Source organism: Solanum tuberosum, unplaced genomic scaffold (genome assembly GCF_000226075.1).
Source record: "Solanum tuberosum cultivar DM 1-3 516 R44 unplaced genomic scaffold, SolTub_3.0 scf00073, whole genome shotgun sequence".
NCBI lineage: Eukaryota > Viridiplantae > Streptophyta > Magnoliopsida > Solanales > Solanaceae > Solanum > Solanum tuberosum.
Window position 1 is genome coordinate 768,367 of NW_006239002.1, and position 21,206 is coordinate 789,572.

Sequence of the window (21,206 nt, forward strand, 5' to 3'; positions counted from 1 at the left end):
TTGACTACTCAAGGACTTTTGAATGTTAAACATAATGTTATGGGACACAACTTGAAAGGGCAATCAATAATAATAGTGGAACACCGAAAGCCACCTCATAAACTTTACACAGTGTAATGTTGAATCTGTATATATGAGTAGAAAGACTTTTTAAGATTTAGTGGCTTAACCACATGGTCAAAACGACCATTTGAGTTTTTCTAGTTCATATGTCTATTCATTCAACCTGATGTGACACGACTATGCACCCTTTGTTCACAGAAATGAAGATATAATTGTATTCATATAGACGTGGATTCATACCGTCGTTCTCAACTTGTTGATTCAAACGCATATAGAATGCTGGTTTAAGACAAACAGAAACAGAGATGGCTAGAGATGTTGAATACTTTATCATTCATAATTTCATATCTGAAACCAGCAAACTACAAGATCAATTTGTGTCCAAATATAGTATAGATGTGCTTCTTCATTCAATTTAATTATGTCCTGAAATAACAATAACTCTTCTGCAAGGTCTCTTTTCGACTATCAAACGCGGTTAGGATTTCCCACGGACGAGAAACAACAGGCAACAAAACTAATAAGCTAGTCTCCTTTCTTTTTTGAGATTGTATGGGCACAAACAAGTCATCCAAGCCTTGTATGATTTACAAACATAGAAATTGCCTAAGCGTAACTGTTCAGTGAAAATCTGTATGCACAATTCTTGTCTCTTTTTCCATAAACTTATTCTTAACCCAAGCATGTAGGAAGGTGGCCTCAGTAAGGTTGCGGAGGATATGGACCTGATGAAAAGTTGTGAAGATTGAAGAGTCAGCCCTTATAGAGAAGTTAGGAAAGAAGAAAATACTATATATTACAAGCATAGTCACCTGGAGGATAAGAGTAGTCCTGTGTTGGGGGTGGATAAGATGCGGGAGGATACGCTGAATGTGGTGGATAAGACATGGGAGGATATGCTGAAGGCGGTGGATAAACTGGAGGGTAAGCCGTTGTTTGAGGAGGAGGATAAGGTGTTGGTGGATATGCTGCTGAATGAGGCGGGTATGCAGGATATGGAGAAGGTGTTTGATAAGCTGCTGCGTATGATGGAGCAGAGTACATAGGTGTATGCGGCTGTGGTGCTGTGTATGATGGAGCATAACTTGTTGCCGGCTTCTGGAAATTTAAAGAGAAAACATGTCAAGGATATATAAGAGAGATATGATCTCCTCTCAGGATCAGAACGAGAAGGGGTGGGGGGTGCTATAGATCACAGTACTACTTACATTGGCATTAGCATAGAACATTATGAGCCGAACTTCTCCCGCATGCCTGTAAAAGAAGGAATAAGTTCCTATCTGTCAAATCCTTTTATATTTTTCCAGTATAAGTGATGAGACTTAAATTAATTACAACTCCGATAGCCAAACCAAAATGACCAAAAGAACATCCGCAAATAGAACACAATTTCGTCAAATAGATTTAGAGAATCTCAAAGTTTGAATTAATTGCTTATATAGATAGTTACAAACACCGACATGAAGGTTTCTGTTAATCACAAGGTTCGTTGTCATGAACGAAATTTCAGGCATAATTTCATGTACCTCGATAGCTAAATAAGTGTCCAAAATCTGAGTAACTCCCAAAAAGATCATGTCTCTGTTAATTATACTGAGTAACAACTCTCTTCTGTCAATTATACCGAAATAGATAGTCCATAAAATGGAAAAGTAGATTTTCATTTCCATGAATCCATCAAAGATACAGTAAACCAACCCACCTCCATACACTCCTACACCATTGTCCCATGGATCACCGAAAAAGTTTATCCCTCGGGTTGACTTCAGCTCAAATGCCAGAAGGCCTAACAAACAACTAAGATTTCTTTCCAACAATCTAAAAATATCAAACCTCAACTATAAGCTACAACTCTGCACCTGACTTGAAGTAACTCCTTGCCCCAAGCTTAAGATAAACTATCATGTCTGCCATTGAGTCAAATACTTCGCGTGATACTAAAATTAAGATAGAACAGTCAATCTCTTATATCCTTTTAAGGAGGTTTGATTACATCTTCCTTAATCCTTACTAACCAATAAAGTCGGCTTCAGAACTAGATATAAAAGAAAATCGAGAAGGATGACGACTATCAAAGATTGCAGTCAACTAACTTAACCCACTCCAATCTTGCAGGCCTTGAAAAAGCTTAATACTAACAGTAAGCTAATCATCTGAGACAGGCAAACAGCAAGAATGATGAAATTATTTTCTCTAACTCTTAAATTAAATTAATATTTCCTTGGTGTAGTACCAACAAATGATTCTCATATTTGTTTAAATGCAATTACATTAGTGGTCCTATATCCTTCAAATTTCTCAATGACTTGAGGATACTTATCCCGATCACTGTAATGTAGGCGCTTGTACAATCTTCCATTGTTTGATTAAATCTCATCTGTTTACCCATAACTAAGAATGTAGGTGTTGTGGGGTTTTCTCTTCTCTGTTTTAAGTTATGCATTTCCTTCGGGATATTACGTTTTGTTAACAATAGAGTTTTCATTGTTATACATGACTATGACTATGACTATGTATTCTTCCTCTTATTACATTTAAAATCTTGTAAATTTACCTGCCAGTCTTGGTCTGGATTGGCCAAGCAGTATCATCATATCCCATTGATAGAACTTTCTGTAGTTGAATCCTGGAATTCGGAAAACCGATCAAAGATTAGTACACAAAACACAATATAATGAACAAAACATGAAGAGAAAGAAAATTACTTTCCGCTTCCGATAAAATCATCATAAGTAAGGGTATTGCTATTCCAGACGACAACATTAATCTCTCGCAATCCTTCAATAAGGGTAAACACGAATTTCTCTTGAAATGTGGGATTTTTGCCACCATCTACATATACAATAATTATTCAACAACAAATCAATAATAATAAGTAGAAAAGAACAAACAATCACTACACTACATGAGATAAATAAAAATAAAAATCACCTGTACAGGTACGAGTACGGAACTTGGTGCTACCATATTCAAGACAAACATAGGGATCTTGTCTTGTAATCCATTCAGTGTCCTTTAATTTATTGCAACAAACCACTGCAAGATTATTTTTTTTTGAATACCAAATCAATAAAGAATTCTATATAAAGGGAATTTCAAGAAAGTCTCTGAAATACCTGTGACTTCAAGAAGTTGGCCTTGGATGCCAGATATCATTGACATGGAAGTACCACTTGTTTTAAATTTTCCAATCAGAAAAATAAGACTAGGTTAGAAGGAAAATGTTCGACTCACTTTTTTTTTTTCAACTGATTTTGACAGAACATTACAATGTAAGTTTAACCCTCGAGGGGCTTATATAGAATTTGTTTTAAGGCGGCGGAGATGACAAAAACACGGACAACGAAACAGAAAAAACGAGTATTTTTGTCTAGCCGCGTGGCGTGTCTCAAATTGAGACACGCCACTTAATTAACAAGCAAATTCCTCTAAAATTTGTTTAATTAAAATTAAAATTAATCCCTAATTACTTATCCGTTTTGATAAATTAAGAAAAGACAAAGTTCTTTTTTATCTATTATACCCTCAATCAATTAGAACTTTTTGAAAATCTTAAATGTTTTATTCATCTACTTCATAATTAATATGGATAAAATAATAAACTCACTATGTCAATCAATATGTTCTTAATAGGTGTGTCAATTTAAAAATGGACAAGTAATTAAGGACAAACATATAGTTCAACTTTTTAGAAAGCTATTAGTATTTGATAAGCTCAGTCTTTGTAATTTTCTACCCCAAAAACCTTTTACAAAAATAAAAAGATGACTTTATTTTAAAATAGAAAGAGTACTCAAGCCTTACTCCTCAAGCATCCGATTGTATGATGTAACAACAAAAAAAAACAAATAAAAGAAAAGAAAAGGTAAAAGTACTAGTTTAGTGTTTCCCTTTTTAAAAATCAATTAGACCATTTCATCATCTCTCTGTCCAATATTTATAATTTTCAATTTATCTAACGGAGTAGCGATCAATGATAATCTTCTTCTTGAACAAAATGTTTTTATTTTTCTGAAGACCTGTTTGTTCGGGGAAAAAATTAGGGCTAAACTAGATACTTGCTGTTTGGTCATGGTAGGGAAAGGCCAACACAAGTCCAGGTTAGCAGAGTTGGAGGAAGTCATTGATAATGAATTATTGGCAAATACATCAAGATCACATTTCTGAGCTGTATATCATGTGCTTATTTGGGCTCACTTTTTTCTTTGCTGTGAGAATATACCAATTAAAGCACCAGCTTTGCCAGTTCAGCCAACATTATTTTTGGCACTTCAAATCAAGTGTCTTTTGATAACACTCCACTGCCTTGCAGTAAAGGAAGCCAGATTTTTTGAGTCATGGAAAGCAGTGTAAAGTACATTCCATATGTTCTATAAAAACTTTCAGAACAGTAATGCAAATTTAGCACAATTTCAACCCAAGGTAATCTACGGCATAGCTTTACGAAACTGATAATCAAATGGCAAGCCATGAACAAGTAAAATGACAACATAATAAAATGAACAGAATCCAACAAGCTAGACCCTAGCACCCGCAAGCTATTATGTACATCTTCATGAATTTGCACACCAGACCTCTTTAGTCACTTTCATAATCTTCTTCATCACCAAATGAGAAAACAGATGCATCAGCTGCCATGACCTTGAAATCACTCACTCCTCCAACCGGATTGGACACATCAACACTAGACGTAGCTCCGACTGAGGCATCTTTTTTGGGCTCGCTGTGTACAGAGCTTGTGTCTCCCAATGAGACTTGTTCTGTCTTATGTGTCAAGCTTGATATTTTATCTGAATCGTTCTTGTTCTTTGATCCAGGGGTTTTTGCATCTGCAGGAGCATTAACTTCAGAAGCAGCTTTAGTTTGTCTAGCTTTTGACATTCCAGGTTCCTCAGATTCATTGTCTGAGAACACATCGTCCTTGTCATTGTTCCCAGGTTGTTGGTTCATGTTACTTCCATCAGCAGGCTCACTGCCTGAGGTAGGATTAGACACAGGGGCAGTATTAGCACTTGAACTGTCAGCTGATTCTTTGGTGGCAGTTTCTGATTGGGGAAGAGCAGCATCATAGTCCGCAAGGACTACTTCCACTTGGAAACCAGGTGATGGTAACTTTCTCTGCACAATAAGGCCATCATATAACAGTCACGAAATGAAGACAGCATCTATTAGAGAGATAAAAGGAGTGCTCTAAATTGTGTAAAAAGTTCTCTGACAGTACACACGCCAATGGCCCCTACAGCAACCATTAATTTTCGAAAAATCCACTCAATCAATAAGAAATTACCTTGTCAAAACCATCAAGATCACTTATCATCAGGACTTTCCTGTTCTCTATCATTGTTGTATTCAACCAACTGAAAGATCAAAAGACGGATATGAGTTTCAAAATAGGAGCCTTTGCTTCCTCCTGTGTCTTCCTAAGCAGTGGGGAACTAATCTAGTAAATCAAACAGAGAGGTTTCACATAAATGTACCGACAAATCTCAGTTCTTCCTTTTCTCCTACTGTGAAAGTACAATAAGCTTCTGTTGATGAGTGATGTCGTAGTTTTCCCCTAAACCTTATTTCAGATTATTTTTTTCCACTTAAAATTACAAGTTAATTTTACTGCTTAAAGGTGCATAAAAGCACCAATATATCTAAGCTAGACAATTTGGGATTCCGACTATATGGACTGTCAGGGTCACAAATATAGGACTTGGAAACTTTAAATTTAATTCCACAGCCCTAATTCATTAACATAAATAACATACACTTGACTCATCCATCTATATGTAAATAGTATTATCTTTTGACAGATAAGTACTTTCTTCCATTATCGGAGTACTAGTAGAAGAAAATTAATGAAACCATAGTTAACAAGTTGGACTGATAGGAAAAGGATAACACACAGTAAAATTTGTACAGAATGATTTCATTCATAGTATCTCCAAGAGGCATAAAGGATGTATTTCAGTAATCTATAGTGCATTATACATAGGACAAGAAAGGGAAATCTGGTAATAGCATATCCTTTTACAAGTATCAAGAGTCTCCAGGGGATACAATGGACATTTAAGGGTCAAAGGAATTTGTGTACAACTTAGTGGTCCATGAAACACAAAAGTAAACAATTTTCCTTCAAACTCTTCATATTAGTAAATTTACCAGTAAAAGTCTCCTTGACGGTCATGAAAATGAATTTTGAAATCCCCAGCTAATTCTGCAAGGCCAGGCTCGCCTGGAAGAGCAAAAACCACTACCCCTTTCTTTGGTGCATTGAACCAAAAATCCTCAGGCTGCAGAGAAAAACATAATAGCAACAATAATGAGAGAAACAAAGTCTATGAGCTTGAAAAATTATAAATATATGTGATACCTTTGTTAGGACGAACTTTTGAGCACAACAAATAAAGTGGTATAAAGTATAAGGCTTACTTTTTAACCTCCTTAAGTATACAGATGTACATGAAAAAGAGAAACAAGCTACACTACTACCCCCTGGAGATCAGAACTTAATACTGCAGGTTCAACTCCTTGTTAAGAATTCAATACTAGAATGGATATCAATTCTCTAGTAGTTTATGAATGTGTCACAGCATGATATGACACATTAATTAAACCTACCGATAGATCCTTGGTTCTTGGATGTTTTTTGGATGAAAAGAGCACACCTGCAGATATCCACCAATGAGAAACCATCATGAAGGAAACACACAGAAGAGATTATAATGTAAGAAGGGATTGCAATTAAAACTCCACAACTATTAGCACAATATAGGAAAATTCTGCATGGCACATCTTTGTAACACGTAGGCAATCTCACAACTTGTTCAGCCAGCCTTTTCAGACTCCAATTAGGATATCGGTTATTCAATGCCATGCCAAATTAACTTGTTAAAATTATGTCAGGTTAACAACAGCAGATAGATCATTTACTGAATTGACATTGGGCATGACTGTCTTTTTCTAGGACTAGGAGTATAATTTTAATATGATAATCTGGAAAAAGGATGCAAGTTACCATTATGATCAGATACGGTGATAGAAGGTCTTATCCAATAAGGGCACCTATGCAGGCGAAATCCTCTGAGCATGCACCTGTAAGAATGCCGTTGACAAGGACTAAACTTAGATCTTTTCTCGTAACTTCTCTCCTCTTGCAATTATAACATAGTGAAAATCTGAAGGTGCATTTGAAGCAAGAAGGATCAAGGGATGTACCTGCGTCCAGGCTGGTTTTCTCCATTAAAGTACATTAAGATGCGTTCAAAATACTTGACATATCTCTAGCAGCAAAAAGGCACTACACTTGTCAGTACACTATTGGAGAAGTGGAGATTTAAAGAGAGTAATATTTTAACATACAATCTGGCTCGGCAGCACTAGTCCTTTTCCGTCTACGCATCTCTTTTGATTGTAGTAATCCATAGACTCCTCTGCTGTAGGAAAGAACTGCAAGAAGACCATGACTTCACTGTCTTAAAACTGAATAGTAAGACTCCATAACATCTGATAACTTAGGAAGCAAATGACCCGAAAAAAAGAAGAAGCCCTACCTTCAAGTATAGAAGAAGACTAGAGATCATCAAACCAGTTCTTGCCATTCCCGCCTTACAATGCACAACCACAACATTTTCGATATCCTCCTTCAACCATGAGTATGCACTTTGACAAAACGATATAATGAGTTGAATAGGAGGGCAGTTGTGATCATCAAATGGGAAACTAGCAACCTGTATCACACAGTTATGAAAAGAAAAATGAATCAAGAAACTTCAGAGTCAGCATTACACAGTTATGGGAGTGAGATTTTTGTTGGTTTAATCAGTTGTGGTTTGCTCAAATGGGTCACCAATTTCTAAGTCTTGAAAAGACAAAAACTGGAAACCACACTGAGTGTTTCAGTCTGGCATAGTTTGGTGGGCCTACTTTGACCATTTACCTGGTTTTCGTAAACAATACTAAGCACCTTCCCAGATGCTATACATTATACCTCATTTAAAAAAAAATGACAAAGATATGTTTACCAACTTGCATCAAATTCAGACTAGCAATTAGGGGCTCAAGTCTTCATCTATCTGTAGATAAATTTCAGGAATTACCTAAAATCAAGGACTTGGAAAGAGTTTTGGTCTTTCAGAAGTTTGAACATTAAACAATAGAAGTCTGTTAACGGAAAGATTTTAGTAGACGTTGCAAACAATTGAACTATCTACTAGCATAGCAACCTCCCTAACATTCCACTGTGTTTATGTTGGCTTTGTTGCTATTCTAGTTATAAAAAATCATGTACTTTTTTTTTAGTTTGATAACCGTGGTGTCTGGGGTAGCTTTCATGTGCACTTCAACTAATTCCACGGGATACATGCCACTTTCCACCGGCAACTGTACCACGCAACTCTATCCACCAAGGCTAGGACACATTGGAAGAAATCACCTAGTGGTTAATAAAGTGGGTATTCTTAGGTTCAAATCCCAACCGAGACAAAAAAAAATAGGTGTATCATTTATCTAATAGGGTGTAATGTTTTAAGCAGAATTTGAGTTGTTCATATCATTTTGCGCGCGGAGTGTGAATCATTTTGGAACTCCTTGAACCACAGAAAATATGTTATTTAGAATGGTTGCTTATGCAACTGGAGTGAAGTAATTTATAATTCTCATCTTCCTCAAAAAAAAATAATATAATTTTCATCTTCCTCAAAAAAATATAATTCTCATCTTCCTCAAAAAAGTTATAATTCTAATCTTCACTATAGCATTCAAGGAGAACAAAGGTAGGGTATATGCTTACCAAATTAGGTACAACATAGAAATGAAAGTAAGGAAAGTGAACAGGAAAAAATAAAAGAATGGAAACACACCTTCCCCTCAAATAGAGAAGCATCATACAATCTTTCAGCACAAAGATTGTATACTTTGTATTTATCCTGCAAGATCAAAGTGAGTGAATACAGAGTAAATATAGCAATAAAATAGAAGGATAAGTGGATTTCCAGTGACTGGCCCAAATGAAATTGAAATAGACTTTACACGAGATCTCGAAGTTATTACCTTATGATGAGTTTCAAAGAATTTAATTACTTCTTCCATGTGGTTTCTGTAGAACCCCTGAATATCAAATTTCATGTAATCAAACTAGGAATAACCACATACCATGATAATTATTTGACTTCAAGCAATGAAGAATATGGTTTCCTGACCTCAACATAGCCAAAAAGGCCAGAGCTCATGTCACCAGCAGGGAATCCCATGGCAATTATATTCTCTGTTATGTAGGTCAAGTCTAAATCAAATCCTCCTTCCTAGTAAAAGGATACTGCCACGTTAATAAATGAAGATAGAAATGTTTTTCATAAAAAACGTGTGACTACTACCTCAATTAAAAGCTTAACGTGTAGAGGAAGGACAACTTCTATTTATTTAGTTAAATAGCTCTTCACCCTGTCTCCTCATGTGCGAGTCTGACATAGGCCAAGCAAGTGGTCATAGGTGGCGCAGAGACTCACATCTAAGTTTTTTGCCTACTCTAATACCACATTGAATAATATGACCATCTCAACTGAAATGCTTAGGCTATTAAAGAGGGGATCATTTTATTTATTTTAGGTCTGCAACAATATAAACACGAAATACCTAAATAGGTAAATGCAAGATGCTTTAAGGTGCACAAGAAGAATTCTTGTGAAGATCAAAATGATCAAGAAAGCTAATATTTATAGAAAAGACCAGTAAGCACTCCTGCTCACACCGAAAAGTTCTATACCTAGAGGATTCAATCTTACCGTGAACATGGCAGATATCAAGTCCTTTTAATTTCAAAGAACATATCTTATTGTCTTTCAGCTTCAATAGAAGTGACTACCGTATTCCAGGTAACCCATTGGAGAGGATTATTTATTTATTTATTTTAGGTCTGCAGTACGCAACAATATGAAAACGAAGTATCTAAAGTAAATGCAAGATGCTTTAAGGTGCACAAGAAAAATTATCGCAAGAATCAAAATGATAAAGAAAGCTAATATTTATAGCACAGATCAAGATGCATAACAGCTCCCTAGAGGATTCAATGGTACCACGAACATGGGAGGTAAGCAAGTCCTTTTAATTTCAATGAACATATCTTATTGACTTGCTGCTTTAATGGAAGCGATCACCGTATTCCAGGTAACCCATTGTGTTGGCACTAGAATATTGTTATATTTTTAATAGTACAGACCATTTGAATTTATTGGAACAATCCTTCTCACTATCTATCATCCACCTCGAGGACGACATCACACTGTCAATAGTTCACACAAAGGCATATAACAACATTGATGATCCCTACAATTGGAGACCAAGAAAGATGTGATGCATCACGGAGTCATAAAAGAATAGAGTTAGTGGATCCTACTTATTGAGTCTTGCATAGACATGCATTATCCAATTACAGTGTTGGCAGTGTTTTAACTTTTAACTACAGGCTACATACAGATGCCTTGCAAATAAAGGGAAGCTCAACATGATTCCTTCCAAGTACAACAAAGTTGAAAATCGTCTACAATGGCATTACACTTTCTTTAAGAAGCAACTCATGCCCATGTCAATGCAGGCTGCATCGAACTTCCAACAACCCAAAGAGCTGTGTATCAACTCTCACATAGTGAGGTATGAAATAAGTATTTAAAACATTTTGTTCGAACACCGTAATACAGATGCAAGTTGATAAAGATAGAGGATGAAAATACAAGAAACTGAAACATTTAAACCAGTGTGGTAGAATTGAACCAATCAACTTATTAATAATACAAACCACAATGGTTCTTCATAGTAGGAAGAGAGGCAAACAACAACATTAAAGTGTTTAAGTAGTCGATGATCTCCTCATATGGAAAAAATATAAGAATGAGTAGAGAATACTTGAGCCATCAACAGATTATTTTTTTTTACCTGATATCTTCTCTTATTCTGGGATACAACATGTCGCGCTTTAACCTGCACAGCCTTCACTGCATTCTTTGAAGAGTCAACCAATCCTTTGGTGAATGTTCCAAATAAACTGGTTGGTGATGTTCCATCAAGATGTTCATCTGTAGGAGATGTAGGAGATTTAGGGGACAGACGCATTCCAAGCCCACCAGTTAAACGAGCAAAGGTTGATTTGGGAGCATTTCCGGATGATTGTTCATCTTGGGACCCAGTAAACGGTTGTGGAATTTTTAAATTTTTGGCCCATGACGAGATGCCTGAAGTAGAAATCTTTGAAGGCGCCTCTTCTGTTGACTGAACTGGTGCAGACTCCACTGCAGTAGACTTTGCTACACTTGATGTTGTAACAGGTTGTGAATTTGATACATCAGCAGATCCAGAATCCATTACACCGGGCCAAATTTCTTCACTGCAATGACAGAATATCAGCAAACATGGACTGGAATACCTCACAGCTTAAGCAGGGTTCATCAAGAAGCTGCATAGAAAAAAATCCCACGTTGATACACATTACATGATACAAACATTTATGCATGTGCACATTTTTTAGTAAATCAATATACATTTATCAAACACCATTGAGGCCTCACATTTTCATAAGAATATATATTACATTAAACATTTCAAAAAATCAAGCCAGCTATCACAACACACTGCATTCTTTCCTACACCAATACATCTATGCGCATCAGGAACATATATCTGTGCTCATGCCTATCTGCATATGTGCTAGTGTGTGGTTGGTGGTATGGACCCCTGCATACACAAGCATGGTGGAAATCTACAATGATAAAGATTAAGGTTGGAAATTGAGTTGATCTCATCAGCAATCTAGTAATTCACTTAACACAGTAATAAGTCACCTTAGATGATAACTCATAATTTCACTCCATTTATCCACTTCATTGAAAGAAAAACTTTGTACTTCGCAAGAACTTACATTATTTTTTATGTTCAGTAATAAGATTGTAATACTCAACTGTTCCAAGGAAGATAAAAAATTCTGAAATGACTCTATCTTCACAGAAGTTTACTTTGCATGCATATTTCTTGATAGACCCTCATTACTACTTTTACTCTATTCCTTTTCTTCCTTTCTTTTTTTTTGTTAACCGAGAATTCCCTGAAGGCCAAACTATTCCTTTATCCCAGCATTCTCAAAATCTGGATAATTCCATGAAACCCTGATTTATTTACATCTTATAAACTTAATATCTTTGTCAAGCAAATAAAATCTTCTCTTGTGGGCACTCTTTCCACAAATCACCACTCAAGTTCCAGGCCCAAAAATTCATTCCCCTTCCATCATATACCTCAACTTCATGTTAAACACAGAGTTCCCCAATCACACATGAACGAACACGCATTGTTCAACAAACCCCTTGCTGTGCAATTATACAAGTGTTTAGGTCAGTGATCGTTGACAGCGTGATTGTCCGATAATGGGCCATTCAAGAAGACCTTTTTCTAAGTTCTAAGGCATATAAATAAGAACAAAAATACAAAAAAATCCTTTTATCTTATAGGTATTATATAGTGTAAATAAAAAATTTCTTTTGGATGACCGTGGTGTCCGGACCAGCTTTCACATACCTCGACTAATTCTACGGGATACCTGCCACCTTCCTCCCACCGGCAAACAGGTAACTCTGTCCACAGAGACTAGGATAGATAGGAAGAATCACCTAGTGTTTTTGACTTGAACCTAAGACCTCATGCTCTCAACCATTTCATTGACGTAAATGAGAATTATCTATACAATTAATACCAGAACTACTTCATTGCCATAGAGGGAAACAAACAGTGATCTGGAAACTACTATTAAGTCAACTAGCAAAAATTCCAAAATTAACTTTCATCCACCAATTTGGACAAACTAATTCATCGATCCGCAATATTCAACGAATTGAAAAGTGCTGAGTAACAAATTAAACATTCAATAACGCACATGTATATGCTTAACTCAAAACAGACGGCGGCAAGGAGAAGTGGAACAGCTTGAAATCAGAGCCAACAGCGACGGCGGTGGGTGACTGGAGAAGGTTTTCGACGGCGTCGTATTTTTATCACCTACTTATCTGACAGCGAAGAGAAATAGAATAGCTAGGAATCGGAGGCAACGGCGGCGGTCGGTTATACACGGCGGCGTATTGTGTCTCCGACTTGTATGCTTATTCGTCTCAGTCTCGTCTCTATCAAACTCTTTGACAGATCGAAACAAATCCAATGAACTTTGCAATATTTATCCAGAGATCCTTATACTTTCAGTTATTTTCTTTCTCCGTCATTACGTCGTTACGTATCTAAACATCCGAAATTTGGCACTTTTTTCCCAAATCTTACTCTTCACTTCACTACGGATAATATTATCCTTATTTATTATAGTAGTAAAAAAAAAAAACTTTTGAGATATCTGAAATACTACTATATCGAGATTTTTTTTTTTTTAAATCAAGTTACAAAAGACTATTTATATCCATTTCTCTAAAAAAAGAAGAAGGGATATTTATAAAAGAATTATCATAGAAGAATAAAAACAACCTATTTTTGAAACAATTATCATGAAAACATTATTGATATTTCTCAAAGGTGGGTGGAGAAAAGATTTTAGTAAAAACAAAGATTATAAATATGTAGTTATACGTGCTACTAATTGCAGTTATTATTATTATAAAGCTTACTTAACAGGATAAAAATTTGATTAAATTAAATTAATAATATAATTTCTTTATAACAAGTACTTAACTTTAAAAGTAATGAAAGATAATTTAACATTCTTAACAAACAAGGACAAATAGCTTCTTTTGTCCTTGAGTTATTGTTTTATTCCAATTTTGATCTTTAAATTGTTTGGTTAAGCACATAATCAATCTAAATGTGTTTTTTTTTTCCTTTAAGCGCAGTAACTACATAATTAGAAAATCTAGTACTACTTTAGAAGTAAAAGAAAAGTGAAGAAGATGAATAAATAAACAGAAAGATTGATTAATTAGGTTAACATTGTTAATGTTGAACCTAGTAAATATTTTTATAAGTTAAAGAAAATAAAGTTGGGAGAACAAATTCATTAGCCAACACCATCCCGTTCCAAAAGCACGGATTCTATTGACTATTTAACAACTAAGTATTATTTTAAAAGAACAATATCACATACTTAGGTCAATTGAAGATTTAACGTGCATAACCAAATAACATGATGTTCAAAATCGGAATAAATTTAGACTAATTGAAGATGTAATATGCAAGAGAACATCAGTACTTAGAATTTTCATTCAGAAATTTAAAGATGAATATTTACACATTGGTAAAAGTTGTCCAAATAATAATAATAAAAAAGGAACATTACTAACTAAACCAATCAACATATGACAGAAACAGCCCATCTGCCCCAAAGGCCACACATTGAACAGCTCTTCTAAACATGATGAGCCTTATGCCCTTTTCACCTGCAGTTGCTAAATTACTCAATCATAACTCACTTTCCTGTTTGATTTCATCCCTGACCAGTTTACTCTAGCAGTAGCAGGACTTCTCTTCAATGCTTTTACATTCAATGGACTATCCTTGCTCTGTCAAACAAAATAAATTTGATGAAAATCATGAGATGAGGGTTCGAGTTATCGCAGATATTAAATAACAAAATGTTGCATAATTTCTTCTCAACTACTCAATGAAATTGTCTAGGTAAGCACAAGCTAACCTGAACAGTACTGTACTCTTTCTGTTTCAAATTATTTGTAGTTTTTTGCTTCTAGAAATTCAAACTATGTGAACTTCACAACTATTATTTGAAAATGTATGTTTTCATTTGAAAGGAAAAAACAAACACCTATTTTGGGACGGAGGGAGTAAGGTGAGTAGGAGGGAGGAAAATCTTACCATTTGACAAGTGCCTGCATTAACATCACAGACAGGATAATCATGTGGACAGCAGCTGTTGTTGTCATCACAGCAGGTAGCAGACTCATAAGGACAACATCCCCAGCCAAAACAGTAGTCGCCATACTTATAAATGCAGCAGCAAGTAGTGCCCTCGGTGCAGCTATAGTACTCATCGCAAACGGTTGATGGTGCTACAGGACTAGGAGGAGATGGACCGGGATTTGGAGGATTTGCGCCATTCTTAAGAGGGTAAGAGGGCTCCATTGCAATTCCACACTTTCCACTAGTGCTATTAGCTAAATTGCGCTCGAGCCTAATGTATCCACTTTCTCCCCAGTTAGGACCCCATGAATTCCTCACAATCCAGTAATCCGAACCATTATCTGTTCCGTAGCCAACTGCAACTACACCATGGTCTAGTTGTGTTCCACAGTATCCAGTGAAAACGCCCTTCATGATTTGAAAAGGAAAAAAAAAAGAAGTGTAAATGAGTATGGTAGTTTTATTAAGTAGAAAAAACAAGGCATTAGAAGCCGTGATTGCAGATTAGAGCCAATGGGTTTAGGCACAGACAATATATATTTTCAGAATTAGACATCCAACCACATACTAAAAGGGTACATTAAGAGAATTATTCTCATACCGAAGAGTAGTGCTGGAAAGCTCTGCCACCAGCTTCAATAGCAACACTAACTGGTTGATTTGACAATGCCTTCATCAATGACTTCTCATCATTTATGGGAACATCTTCATATCCATCAATGGAGACAACCCGGGCATTTTTCTGAAAGACCAAAATAATTTGTTAGCAGACCATAGTATAAGAAAACTTATATTGTAAAAAACGTGAGTAATATTTTGGATGTTTTCTAGAAAGTATGGTCTAACATACCCTGTTTGAATCACAAGTACCATCTTGGGCACGGTAAGGATAGTCAGCCTCAGTGTCAATGCCACCGTTGTTTTTAATGAAATCAAAGGCATAGTCCATGAGACCGCCATTACAACCCTGGTTATAGCTCTTGTCACAATCAACAAGCTCTTGTTCAGAGAGGGAAATTAATTCACCGGTTACAATTTGATTTATTCCTTCAACAGCACCAACCGTCGAGAATGCCCAGCAACTCCCTTCATAAGAAAAATATACAACTTCAGTCATACCACAGATATCTCACATGCTCAATCAACATATATATGAGTTTCGTCATAATCAAAGAAAGATTAAACAGCAATCAACTTGAAGATTTGACAAAATAGGTCAAACACAACATAAAAATCAAAACTTTTGACCTAAATAAGACTCTTGTCAACACTCCATTGAAAGTAAAAATACAAAAAAACTCACCGCATTGGCCTTGGTCTTTAACAGGGGCAACAGCGCCTTTCTGTCTCCAATCAACGGATTCCGGCAGCTCTTCGCCGGCCTTAAAAGCGTAACGTTCGCTTTTAGGGTTCTTCAACAGCCTCGTCTTTTTATCGAACCGTCCACCCACGAACACGGCACGGTACTCATCGTTGGTAAGATCAGAAAATCGATTCAACCCAAGTTTATACGGTCTGGTTTCAGCATTTTGCTCGTCGATGAATCTTAAATTATCCTTAAAAATTTCAAATCTTTTTTCCTTTTCTCCAATGGCATTGTAATTCTTTCCATGCTTAACAATCCAAGATTCATACAATCCCTTAACTTCATCGTCTGTACGATGACTAGTTACCCCTAAATCTGCATGCTTTTCACCATAACTGATGATGGACATGTCAAGAGCAGATGAAAGGACAAAAAATGTAAGAAGAAAGAAGAACAAAGGCCTGAAAAAAGTCATATTTTTTCTCTTTTCTTTGTTTTAATCTTCTTTCTTGTTTGTTGTTTGGGTTATTGGAGAGAATGGTGAGAAGTCTTTATAGATAGAAACAGAGTTTATATTGGAGGGGGGAAGAGAGGTAGAGAACAACTCAAATAAGAATATTGTGACTAATCGGTAAAAATGATTTTAAATATTGTGATTAATGCGTAAAAATAATTTTTAATATTGTGATTAATGGTGGAATGGTAAAGAGAAAATATATGAATTTGAGGATATTTGGGGTGTGTGTCTAAATACATAGAATCCATCTCCGTTGAAATAGGGAAAATACAAGTTTCGTGCTATCCGTGAATTGTGTGAACCTTTTAAATTATGAAAATCTTGACCATTCTTATTGTTGTTGAATTGTAATTTGTAATTATCCAAAAGTTAATTACTTTTATGATATTTTTCATTTTATAAGTAAGTACTTGTTTTGCTTTCAAATTCAAATCAGTTTTGCACGGTTTTCGAGTAGCTTATACGATTATCTTTCCCTGTTTTCAATTTCTTTGGTTAATTGATGATTTTACACGTCCAACCTACTATCGAGAATTTAAATTTAATGAATTATAGGTATATGATCTAATAGAAATAAAAATAATAATAGTATACTCATTGTAATTTTATAAAATAAAAAAAAAGAATATTGAGGGTGTAAAGACTTTGCCGTTGTTCCCTTTTCTTCTAGTGCACGTATTCCTTTCATAGTTGAACTGTCTCAACTCACTCTTTTTCCTTTTGTATACTTATTTTTTAAGTTCATATGCATTTTTAGTATGTTATGATCCTTTTTATTCAAGAGTTTCCAGAAAAGTATTTACCTTCCATTCAAGTTAGTAGTAAAACATATGTATGATTAATGTAAAACACAAGGTGCCAATAGGTATTTACCAAACATTCAATTACTTAACATCTCTCTTTTTATTGAATTATCCTGTTTGACACAACTTAATGGAATAATATAATAATATTCTACACAATTTTTTTTAAGGTTTATTTAACGATTATAACATTAATGATATAATTTGATGCCACCAATAAGCATTTGGTATGATATTTTTGCAACAATCATAGAACTGGTCTATGGACTATGCATAAGAACTCCTGCATACTGATAAAAGTGTAATTTGGTATACATAATTTGAAATTGATGTAAACGCGAAGATACAATATTTCTGTAGTGGTTTAGTTTCAGCAACATATGAAGAAATTCCCATCAGTTAGAGGTAATTTTCGCGTTCCTCAATTGTTCTAGTAAGGAAATCAAACTGTTGTGAGATGATCCACCTTTCTCCACAGCCCTTTTAGCCAATTCTCCTAAGGCAGCTGCACGGCCTCGCATCTCCTCAGCTTCCTGACCAACCATCACTTTGGTCACTGCTCTTTCTATGTCTTTCCTGTTTATTGGGACTGTGCTATCTGTTCTATTAGACCAAGCCTCAGAACCTACTGGAACTCCAATCTTTAATATCTCTACTAGTAGCTTTTCATTAAAAAATTGCTCAGCTGATAGCGGCCATGTGATCATTGGCACTCCGGCACTTACTCCTTCGAGCAATGAGTTCCATCCACAGTGAGTCACAAAACCTCCAATAGCTTCATGATCAAGGATTAGCACCTGAGGTGCCCATCCTTTTATTATCAAACCTCGTCCGTTCACGTTCAGCTTTTCCTCAAATCCTTCTGGTATCCACTCATTCTGCTCTTCGTTGATTGTATTCTGCGTCACCGCCCAGATAAACTGCTGGTTTGATGCTTCGAGAGCTATTGCTATCTCAAGCAACTGAGCTGATGAAAAGACTGCCATACTGCCGAAACATATGTAAATGACTGATTTTGGTTCCTTAGTATCGAGCCAATCCAAACACTTTTGCTCACAAAAGGAACTGTCTTGCCCTCTTTGTGATTTATCTTCATTGCAGAGCGAAATAGGACCAACGTGCCATACTTTTCTCCCTACTACTTCCCTGGAGTGTTTTACATAATTTGGTTCCATCTCATAAAAGCTGTTTACAATAACTCCATAACTAGTCGTTTCTGCTCGCATAATAGCTTTAACTATTGCAGTCACTGGGGTATCTTTTTCATCCATCAAGTGTTCTGAAAGCTTTTGTCTTGACATCTTTATTGTGTCAGGAAGGCCAGGGATGACAAACTCTTCCATCTCGGATTCAACATTCAAATGAGGTTTGTGTTCCATCAAACTATGTAAAGCACAAAGAGGGAAAAAACCAGAGCCATTAAAAGCTAGTGTTGGAATTTCCAGCTTGGTTGCAACATCAACAGCCCATGAAAATTGAGGGGCTGCTATTAGACAATCTGGATGGTCTTCCTCAAGGAACTGTTCAATTGGGTTTTGAAACAGCGATAGGCCCATGATGAAATTCAGATACATCAGTGTACTAGTAGTAGAAGCTATGTTTTCACAGCCCTCCGGCAATCCAGCTTCTTTGCAAGGAAACTTGACTGTACGGATGCTAATATCACTGCCCATCTCTCTGTCTCTTTGGATTGTTTTGGAGAATTTAGACGCGTTGAGAGGAGTCGTGATAATGGTTGCCTTCACTCCATGTCTAGCAAATTGCCTGGCTATATCTACTAGTGGTATCATGTGGCCAGGAGCCATCATAGGCAGAAAGTATATGTGAAGTTGATCGCTTCTTTTATCCATGGTAGCCAGGGAATAGATAAGAAAAAACAGCTGATGAACTAAAAAAGAACAGGAGATAAAAGAAAGTAGAAGGTGTTGTATATCTATTCGTCTTTGCTCGTCATGGTTTTATAGATAAACAAGGATTCTGATTTTGCTAATGACTTCATGGGGAGCATTACTTTTCTATGGTATATAAGGTGCCATTGCTGACTTTTTGTACTTTGAAAAATTCTAATTTGAGTTCAAGACAAGTTAACTAGACCTGTTGTTATCATTGCTGACTCTTTCCTACAATTAAATATGAGTGATGTGCAAGAAAAGTAAAAATTCTGTAGTTTATATGATTTTTTTATGTCTAGATGGGATTGATCTTTGGCTTAGAGTGATGGGTTTGAATTGTTTATTAAAACTTGGACAGATGTATAGTTGACTTGTTGCACAGACTTGATTGGATCAAATTAGACATTGTAAAATAATTGTACCAAACACACCATTACACTGACTCACTCCATGGACAAAATCTTAATGGGAGCATCACTACCAAATAAACTTTGTAGTGCGTGGTCCAGATTTAGACGGGTTCCAATGCATGCTCTAGATACTGGGTAAAAAAAAAACTCGCTCCATGCACCAAACTGTTTTAATTTATCATTAAGTAAAATGAAAAATAATAATTATTATATATATATATCATTTAACTATAAGTAAGTGTCAGTTTTATATGAAGGCTTAAAAATTCTTTAACCACTCATCAAGACTAGCAAACAAGAAGTTTATTGTAGTCTCACTGGGTAAGACTTTTGAAGATGACAGTTTTGGACAGGAGAATTGGTTTCGTAGTTCATTTATAATATTTATTTTTCTAGTTTTATTATGTTTTTTTACAAGAAAAAAATATTATTTTTACATATAAAATCTAAAAAAAGTTATTTTCTTATATTTATTTGTAAATGGACAGGAGATCTTTGTGTTTGACATGTGCCATGGCCCATTCACTTGGATGCGTGGCTAAGCTAGAGATCCAGAACTTGGCCCATAGTTCCATTGGCCTAGTCTGCAATCTACCCAACATTGGTGTAGAATTTGTTCGCTTAAGTTGGGCCAAGATGCACACCGAACCAGCCATTCTTCTGCGAGCTCAGGTACCAAATTCTTATGAGAAGTCGTTGGCCCTTTTCCCTCCTATTATGATTTGAGCAACTTTCACATATAGCAAACATAAAAATCATATTTGTATGTTATAGCTATAGTTTGCATAATTGCGCTTCATAGCAAATTTTATGTTTACTATGGAGCTTTTGATTTGTATAATTCGCTAGATACATTCAATTTTATACAAATTATTCAGTTTTGTATAAATTCATTTATACATTGTAATTTGTATAATAAGATCTGTATTTGTATAATTATAAGTGTATATGACGAAAATATATGCATTTGTATATGCACTTTTCTCTCGCTTTACACAAATACAAACGCTTTTTATACATTTGTATATCGAATGGATAATTGTATACCGAAAATGACTAAGTGTATACAGAACCAGATGACAAAAAAATGGGATGTTTGCTGCAAATTATAAATAAAATAAACTATGGTTATAACATTTAATTTGAATTAATAGTTTGTTATTTCATACAATTTTTCCATTATGATTTAAAAAGAGAAACTTTCACATATAGCCACTCAAAAATAGCCTAATTACTCTCCATAGCTATAGTTTGATAATTACAATTTGTAACTACATGTTAAAGGGAGGAGAGAGGCTAGTGAGACTGGGAGAGAGAGGAGAGAGGCGAGCGAGA

General features: G+C 35.5%; 4 protein-coding genes across 7 annotated transcripts; all 4 read right to left on the bottom strand.

The window, feature by feature from the left end:
* Nucleotides 1-451: 451 nt before the first annotated feature.
* On the bottom strand, nucleotides 452-3,332 carry LOC102580844 (extensin). Its single transcript, XM_006346317.2, has 7 exons — nucleotides 3,180-3,332; nucleotides 2,995-3,099; nucleotides 2,769-2,895; nucleotides 2,618-2,689; nucleotides 1,272-1,317; nucleotides 876-1,161; nucleotides 452-788 (listed from the first exon to the last, which is right to left on the bottom strand). Exons 1-7 carry the CDS (start codon nucleotides 3,223-3,225, stop codon nucleotides 763-765), a joined length of 708 nt encoding a protein of 235 aa, XP_006346379.1. The 5' UTR covers nucleotides 3,226-3,332; the 3' UTR covers nucleotides 452-762.
* A 1,057-nt stretch (nucleotides 3,333-4,389) lies between these two features.
* LOC102581182 (phosphatidylinositol 3,4,5-trisphosphate 3-phosphatase and dual-specificity protein phosphatase PTEN) lies at nucleotides 4,390-13,365 on the bottom strand. Of its 4 annotated transcripts, none has more exons than XM_006346321.2 (13): nucleotides 12,983-13,365; nucleotides 10,981-11,428; nucleotides 9,252-9,353; nucleotides 9,103-9,159; nucleotides 8,913-8,978; nucleotides 7,605-7,781; nucleotides 7,414-7,500; nucleotides 7,270-7,334; nucleotides 7,070-7,146; nucleotides 6,673-6,719; nucleotides 6,214-6,344; nucleotides 5,351-5,420; nucleotides 4,390-5,181 (listed from the first exon to the last, which is right to left on the bottom strand). In XM_006346321.2, the coding sequence occupies exons 2-13, from the start codon at nucleotides 11,404-11,406 to the stop codon at nucleotides 4,642-4,644; spliced, it is 1,845 nt and encodes a 614-aa protein (XP_006346383.1). In that variant the 5' UTR covers nucleotides 11,407-11,428; nucleotides 12,983-13,365; the 3' UTR covers nucleotides 4,390-4,641. The 4 variants fall into 4 exon arrangements, with proteins under 4 accessions (XP_006346383.1, XP_006346381.1, XP_006346382.1 ...); XM_006346319.2 differs by having other exon boundaries at nucleotides 10,981-11,497; XM_006346320.2 differs by having other exon boundaries at nucleotides 12,968-13,365.
* Nucleotides 13,366-14,269: 904 nt separating this feature from the next.
* On the bottom strand, nucleotides 14,270-16,825 carry LOC102601025 (cysteine proteinase RD21a-like). The gene is made up of 5 exons (XM_006346456.2): nucleotides 16,247-16,825; nucleotides 15,794-16,029; nucleotides 15,545-15,685; nucleotides 14,899-15,351; nucleotides 14,270-14,588 (listed from the first exon to the last, which is right to left on the bottom strand). The coding sequence occupies exons 1-5, from the start codon at nucleotides 16,722-16,724 to the stop codon at nucleotides 14,484-14,486; spliced, it is 1,413 nt and encodes a 470-aa protein (XP_006346518.1). The 5' UTR covers nucleotides 16,725-16,825; the 3' UTR covers nucleotides 14,270-14,483.
* A 903-nt stretch (nucleotides 16,826-17,728) lies between these two features.
* Nucleotides 17,729-19,568, bottom strand: LOC102582182 (scopoletin glucosyltransferase-like). The gene has a single exon (XM_006346322.2). It carries the CDS (start codon nucleotides 19,417-19,419, stop codon nucleotides 17,965-17,967), a length of 1,455 nt encoding a protein of 484 aa, XP_006346384.1. The 5' UTR covers nucleotides 19,420-19,568; the 3' UTR covers nucleotides 17,729-17,964.
* Between the last annotated feature and the right edge of the window lie 1,638 nt (nucleotides 19,569-21,206).

Coding starts and splice junctions, on each gene's coding strand:
- LOC102582182 (XM_006346322.2), bottom strand. CDS start 19,419: ATGGATAAAAGAAGCGATCAACTTCACATATACTTTCTGCCTATGATG.
- LOC102580844 (XM_006346317.2), bottom strand. CDS start 3,225: ATGTCAATGATATCTGGCATCCAAGGCCAACTTCTTGAAGTCACAG. Junction 3,100..3,179: donor CCAACTTCTTGAAGTCACAG/GTATTTCAGAGA, acceptor ATAATCTTGCAG/TGGTTTGTTGCAATAAATTA. Junction 1,162..1,271: donor TGTTCTATGCTAATGCCAAT/GTAAGTAGTACT, acceptor TTAAATTTCCAG/AAGCCGGCAACAAGTTATGC.
- LOC102581182 (XM_006346321.2), bottom strand. CDS start 11,406: ATGGATTCTGGATCTGCTGATGTATCAAATTCACAACCTGTTACAACA. Junction 7,147..7,269: donor GAAAACCAGCCTGGACGCAG/GTACATCCCTTG, acceptor GCATTCTTACAG/GTGCATGCTCAGAGGATTTC. Junction 6,345..6,672: donor CAAGAACCAAGGATCTATCG/GTAGGTTTAATT, acceptor TTTTCTCTGCAG/CCTGAGGATTTTTGGTTCAA.
- LOC102601025 (XM_006346456.2), bottom strand. CDS start 16,724: ATGACTTTTTTCAGGCCTTTGTTCTTCTTTCTTCTTACATTTTTTGTC. Junction 15,352..15,544: donor CTTTCCAGCACTACTCTTCG/GTATGAGAATAA, acceptor CAAATCATGAAG/GGCGTTTTCACTGGATACTG. Junction 14,589..14,898: donor ATGCAGGCACTTGTCAAATG/GTAAGATTTTCC, acceptor TTTGTTTGACAG/AGCAAGGATAGTCCATTGAA.